Source organism: Barbatula barbatula, assembly GCF_947034865.1.
Source record: "Barbatula barbatula genome assembly, chromosome: 3".
Lineage (NCBI taxonomy): Eukaryota > Metazoa > Chordata > Actinopteri > Cypriniformes > Nemacheilidae > Barbatula > Barbatula barbatula.
The window spans coordinates 7,373,870-7,380,807 of NC_136764.1; the positions used below are offsets into that span (position 1 = coordinate 7,373,870).

A 6,938-nucleotide genomic window follows, 5' to 3' on the forward strand; every position below is an offset into this window, starting at 1 on the left:
AAATCATTAGGATATTAAGTAAAGATCATGTTCCATAAAGATATTTTGTAAATTTTCAACCCATAATATATAAAAACTTTATTTTTGTGAGTGTATGGTCTGCTACAGGGCCTCGGATTAACAACTTCAAAGGCGATTTTCTCAATATTTAGATTGTTTGCACCCTTTACTTCCAGAGATTTACACTCTTGTATCTCCACCAGATATTGTCCCATCCTAACAACCCATATATCAATGAAAAGCTTAACAATTCAGCTTTCAGTTGATGTAAAAATCTCAATTGCGGAAAATTGACCCATAAGACTGGTTGTGTTGTCCAGGGTCACATATGTGACCCGACTTAACTGAATATAACCTGCCCAGAAATTGCTTAAAATATATCAGTGCCGTTGTTTTGTCTCAAAAAAGGTCACAACAGTAAAGCATTTTTATAAAAGGGACTTCTTAAAAGGTATAGTCCTGACCTAAGCTAAACTTCGTCGGGCCTTTGTTGTAAGAAATGTGTTTTTTATATTCTGTTGTCCTTTTGTTGGTTATTGTTACGAGTTTAAATGGGTATGTCCCAAAACTCACAATTGCAAAACAAAATACCTTTTGAAAAATAAGTCAAGATGGTTTAATATTGTCTGGTTAACAGTCTTAAAAAATCCTTATTTTAGTTTTCTCCAGAAGATTAAGATTCTCCTGATTTTGATAAATACACTTCAGATGCCCAAACGGTGTACTCTATACATAGCCTGCAATAAAATAAATCATCATGAGATAAGATTCAAGACACCATAGTATGTGTTTACTTTTCCAAAGCATATCAAATATACAACATCAAAAATCTAATTTTATTTTGTTAATACACGAAGATCGTTGCAAAAGCGTCTCCTAAACACGTGACCCCGAGATGGGAAAAACACGTGTCCATAAAGTGTGATTGGCGTGCTCGTTACCTGCAGAGGTGTGTGTGTCAGGTGTGTCTGATGGATCCCGGGTCTGAAGCTGCGCCCGCGGGCGTACAAGCGCGCGACGAGCTCTCCGAGAAATGTCAGAAGTTATTTCTAGAGTTTTTGGAAGAGTAAGTGCAACCGGATGCTATATTTCACACGAATGACATCATTTCACTTATTGTAGACGTAACAGAGCGCTGCGCAGACCCGTGCGCGTGTAACATCAGATGGCGTACGCACACGGGTCTGCGCAGCGTCTTATAACGCGTAATGCGTAATATCTGATTAGGTTTCAGGATAAAAACGGTGATGTTTTATATCTGTCTGATGCGCAAGAGTTGATCAGACCGGAGAGAAACACTCTCACTGTCAGCTTCAGTAACATTGAGCACTACAACCAGCAGCTGGCCACCACCATTCAAGAGGAATATTACAGGTGAGGAACAAGAACTCCATTACCCTGCCATTTCTGTCATCATAGAGGCTGTAGGTCCTCCATAAACTCCGAGCTTGTGTCTTTAAGGGTTTATACGTATCTCTGTCGAGCAGTTCGACACTTCGCCAGAGATCAGGGAACCATTCCTCCATCCAAAGAGTTTTATGTGGCCTTTTCAGACTTTCCATCCAGACAAAGGTAAGCGTTCACCTCTCCGTTCCCACAAGTTCATTTCACGTCAGTGGACCATTTTGTCTATAAAAACGTTTTACATTTATTGACCTTAATGAACTTCACGTTCTGTGCCGTCCAGGATCCGTGAGCTCTCCACCGCGCGCATCGGCACTCTGTTACGCTTCAGCGGGCAGGTGGTCCGTACTCACCCCGTGCACCCGGAACTTGTGAGCGGTACTTTCCTCTGCCTGGACTGCCAGTCTGTCGTCAAAGATGTGGAGCAACAGTTTAAATACACGCAGCCGACCATCTGCAAGAACCCCGTGTGCGCCAACCGACGCAGATTCATGCTGGACACCAACAGGTCCCGCTTTGTTGACTTCCAGAAAGTAAGCCGTTCTTGGCCTTAATCTGTGCGCAAACCGCTGTGTATTATCCGCGTCGTTTGATGTATCCAACTACTCGTGCGTAATGGCAGGTGCGCATCCAAGAGACGCAGGCGGAGCTGCCGAGAGGCTGCATCCCACGGAGCCTGGAGGTGATCCTGAGGGCTGAGGCTGTGGAAATGGCACAAGCAGGAGATCGTTGTGACTTCACCGGCACATTGATTGTTGTACCTGATGTGTCAGCTCTGGCCATCGCGAGTAAACATCTATCCAGCAGATCTGATGCAATATTTCGATTAAAATCGAATACTTTTTCTGTATAACAACCCACGTGCTCATTGTGAGTAGTTATTAGATATCTGACCTGTTGCATTTTAATTTAAAGGCACGCGGGCAGAAACCAGCAGCAGGGTGACGGGGAAAGAGGGATTTGATGCTGATGGCATTCAGGGGCTCAAAGCTTTGGGAGTCCGGGAACTGTCGTACAGATTGGCCTTCCTCGCCAACCACGTTGCTCCAACTAACCCACGGGTGAGAGATTTGATCACATCGCAAAGTTTGACGTAAACTTAAAGTTAGATATTTCAATGTTGTTGTTTTTGTGTTTAGTTTGGGGGGAAGGAGCTTCGTCCAGAAGATCAGACGGCTGAGAGTGTGAAGAATCAGATGACTGTGCAAGAATGGGAGAAAGTGTTCGAGATGAGCCAAGACAAGAACCTTTATCACAACCTCTGCACCAGCTTGTTCCCCACCATCCATGGTACTTTCCTTTTGTTCACAGCATCCATATCTCTATTTCTTAAGCATCTTTTGGTTTCCTCACCCTCACGTCGCACAGAACGAATCAAAATGTCTCTTCTGTGGAAAACAAAGGAACAAATTTTGAGAAATGTTGCCCGATTCAATTGGGGCCGCTCGTGTTTGGTTACTAACGTTCTTCAAAATATCATCTTTCGGGGTCTGCTGAAGAATGTAGATCATACAGGTTGGGAATGACATGATTGTCAGTAAATGATAAACGAGTTTTTGTTTTTGGGTGAACTCGCCTTTTAAATGCTCCCTAAATACACCCTAAGCTAACGCACATGTTTTTCAGGCAGCGATGAAATTAAACGTGGAATTCTGCTTATGTTATTTGGTGGCGTTTCCAAGACGACCATGGAGCAAACATCTCTGCGAGGAGACATCAACGTTTGCATTGTTGGAGACCCGAGTACATCAAAGAGCCAGTTTCTCAAGTAAATGAGTTGACACATTGAAACGTGAAAAATGATTTTGTGTTTTTATTGGAACGTTTGATCTGTTTCTCTCAGACACGTGGAGGATTTTGCACCCAGGGCGATCTACACCAGCGGGAAAGCCAGTAGTGCCGCGGGTCTGACGGCCGCTGTGGTCAAAGACGAGGAATCCCATGAGTTTGTCATTGAAGCAGGAGCTCTCATGTTGGCCGATAACGTACGTTTCCACTTGAGTTTTTTTGTTAATTCAACCACTTTCCACAATTGTTTTTTAAGCATTGCATAAACTATTAAGATAACCATTACAAAATGGCAACAACTTTCTTCAGATGTAAAATTAAATGTGTTTTTATAGGGGGTTTGTTGTATCGATGAGTTTGATAAGATGGACCTCAAAGATCAGGTGGCCATACATGAAGCCATGGAACAACAAACCATCTCCATCACAAAGGCTGGTGTAAAGGTGTGTGTCCTCCTGATAAAACATAGCAAAATATTTTCCATTTCATCAGTAGTGTACCAACCGTTGTGTTTTTATCCTGTAGGCCACTCTGAATGCCCGCACATCCATCCTGGCTGCTGCCAACCCTGTCGACGGCAGATACAACCGTGCCAAATCTCTGAAGCAAAACGTCAACATGTCGGCACCCATCATGTCCAGATTTGACCTTTTCTTTATACTGGTGGATGAATGCAATGAGGTCACACACGAAACCATCTTCATAGTCTAGCATAGTAGAACACGTTTTGCCAATGAGCTACAAAGGTGTCTTGTTCTTTCGCACCAGGTGACCGACTATGCCATCGCCCGCAGGATTGTAGATCTTCACGCCAGGAACGTGGAGTCAGTCGAAAGAGTTTACAGTACTGATGAAGTCCAGAGATACATACTGTTCGCCCGCCAGTTTCAGCCCAAGGTAAGACGCTGTCTAAAGTTAAGTTGTAAATTAATAGATTTTTTACATAATATCCTTTTAAGTCATTGTCCGACTGCCAGCCTTCTGGTGAAATGACAACTTTCATACAGAGGATCTTCTTGATTTAAGCCATTAAAGAATATCATGTCATATTTTAGTGATCATTAAACCGTACCAACTTATCGTTACAACGGTAACTACTGTCCAGCATCAAAGTTTCGTTCATTTATTACAGGAGTCCAAAATAGTATGTTGTTGATATGAGACGTACATATTCATCCTCGTCTTCTACTGTTTATTTGTGTTCACATGGCTTGTTGTCCAAAGATTTTCACATTGGGAGAAATGTATACTGAAACACGATTTCTTTAGACAGACTGATGATTTTAAAGCTCCGTCCAACTCTTGTCTGTTTCTTTGGCGATCGCTCTTATGAGTGCAGGTGTCGGACACATGCAGACAGATGTTTTTCTGATCTGTGTTGTTGAAATTAATGTCTGAATTACTTAAGGTTGTTTTCAACCTGAACATGAGAAACTTTTATTATGGTTTCTTACAAGTTGACAATTTTCTAAAGTAGTCTTAACTTTTTTTTTCTTTGATTTGTTTGAACCTGTCACAAGTGTTTTCTTTTGGTTTTGAATATAACGTATACAGAATAAAAATAATCAAACAAAATATCTAAAAGCACACATGATAGTGTAAAAACCATTGTTACCAAGATTGTTTATCGTGATTTCTCTGTATACCTAGATAACTCTAGAGGCTAAGGAGTTTGTGGTTGAGCAGTACAAACGTCTGAGACAGAGAGATGGAGGCGGGACTACAAAGTCAGCTTGGCGAATCACAGTCCGGCAGCTGGAGAGCATGTTACGCCTGTCTGAGGCCATGGCCAGACTCTACTGCTCAGATGAGGTCTGATGTCTGGCTTATACGACTTAATAGTACACTATTTCCTGTATGCACAGTATTTAATGGTTGTAATAAAGTGTTCTTAATTGCAAAGGTTATGCCCAAACACGTGAAAGAAGCGTTCAGACTTCTGAATAAATCCATCATCCGGGTTGACTCTCCCGACATCAATTTTGACCAAGAGCAAGATGATGTAATCGGTGAGTCTGATTCTCATAGAATGAGCAACATGCGTTTACTGCGGTGCATTTCAGTCTCGTTGAAATTAAATAGAGGTCACGACCGATCACATGAAGTTCTCTTATGCTTTCACAGATCAGAATGAGCTGTCTGGGAAAGAGAATAAGGTGCAGAATGGAGTTTGTGAGAGTGCTCATCCAGAAGAGCCCATGGACACAGATAATGCAACAGGAAAGCCGGAGAAAACAGCGCCAGCCAAACCAGCAATGAGACTGTCATTTTCTGACTATAAGAGAATCTCTAACCTGCTGGTGCTCCACATGCAGAAGATTGAGCAATGTGAGTCCTGGCGACATCCACACAGCTGTTTTTCTTTTGGTTTTGGTGTGAACTAAAAATGGTTGTATTGAGATTTGACATTTGTGACAATTAACCCCTAACCGCAAAACTTGGAGCATCAAAATGGCCATAAAATAACTTAGACATTTCTTGGTGATACAGAAAATTAAGTAACCCAAAATGGAAATTGGCATCTAATATTTTAATTCTTTTTATTTGTTTAAAATATTTTTTCTATATATACACACTGTTTATATACAGACAGAGCTTCTGTCTTTGCTGTTGTGATATTTTTTTTCTTTCAAAATTCCGATTTTGAGTGACACGAGAGTGAGTAGATGAAGAAACAATTTCTTTGGGTTCAACTTTATTAAATCGGTTTACTTTTTTTGATTTTTAGTGGACGAGGAGGCATCTCTAAAGAAGAGTGAACTGATCAACTGGTACTTGAAGGAGATGGAGAGTGAAATCGAGTCTGAATCTGACCTCATCGCCAAGAAGAATCTCATCGAGAGGGTTCTGCACAGACTCATTCATTATGTCAGTTGTCATGTAGTATTTATTGCTTGCTTGATCTGAATTGCTGCGGCTATAAAATGCTAATCTTTCCGTTACAGGACCATATCATCATCGAGCTGACTAAAACAGGGCTGAAGAAGATCAGTCAGGATGGAGATGAACCTGTTGTGGAGGAAGATCCCTTTTTAGTGGTGAATCCCAATTATATACTGGAAGACTAGTTTTACTGTCTTTTTTTACCTACTATGCATTCATCCGAAATTATGGCAAACTAAATATGTGACAGTTTTGAAAGTAAGAAATGAAAATAAATGATTTATATTTTGCATTTGTGCATATTTATTTTGAACACTAGATGGCGCAGTTTGGGTGTCTCGTCATACGCTTGCAAATTATACAAAATGCAAACACACAATATACAGTGTTTTATTGACATTGAACGAGTAGTCTTTTTACTGACCCTTTAGCATTCCTGGACCTATTGACCTTACTGATGCATTGTTTAATTGTAGATAGTAACTGCAGCAGTCACGTTTTCATAACTTTTGAAGTGTAGAATAATAACAATCTTTGCAAAGCTTTAATAAATGGCTGTTATAGTTTGCCATTTAAAATCAAGTTATAAGGAAAACTGACTTTGAAGTGAGCCAATTCTCCCTATTGACAAAACCACGCAGAACTGTTATATAAGTGAAAATTTAATAAAAACCAAAGTACGTTTGCATGTTTTGTTTCGTCCGTCATCTCCATCAACACAAACCATTTGCTGTTTTAAGTGCTGGTCATTACACGCCGGTGTCAGAAGTATGCTGTGGCTAAGATTAAAGTCATTTTTATAAACCCGACTCGAAATATCGTGTTTTTGGCGGCGAACGCGCTATGCGTATTTGGAGTGACGT

General features: G+C 40.9%; 1 protein-coding gene across 1 annotated transcript; it reads left to right on the forward strand.

The window, feature by feature from the left end:
* The first annotated feature begins 898 nt into the window (after positions 1–898).
* On the forward strand, positions 899–6,644 carry mcm6l (MCM6 minichromosome maintenance deficient 6, like). Its single transcript, XM_079451667.1, has 17 exons — positions 899–1,066; positions 1,228–1,374; positions 1,462–1,572; positions 1,688–1,937; positions 2,027–2,192; positions 2,320–2,465; positions 2,544–2,694; positions 3,031–3,172; positions 3,248–3,389; positions 3,528–3,635; positions 3,718–3,873; positions 3,961–4,089; positions 4,843–5,004; positions 5,096–5,201; positions 5,317–5,520; positions 5,921–6,060; positions 6,138–6,644. The coding sequence occupies exons 1-17, from the start codon at positions 972–974 to the stop codon at positions 6,258–6,260; spliced, it is 2,478 nt and encodes an 825-aa protein (XP_079307793.1). The 5' UTR covers positions 899–971; the 3' UTR covers positions 6,261–6,644.
* Positions 6,645–6,938: the final 294 nt, after the last annotated feature.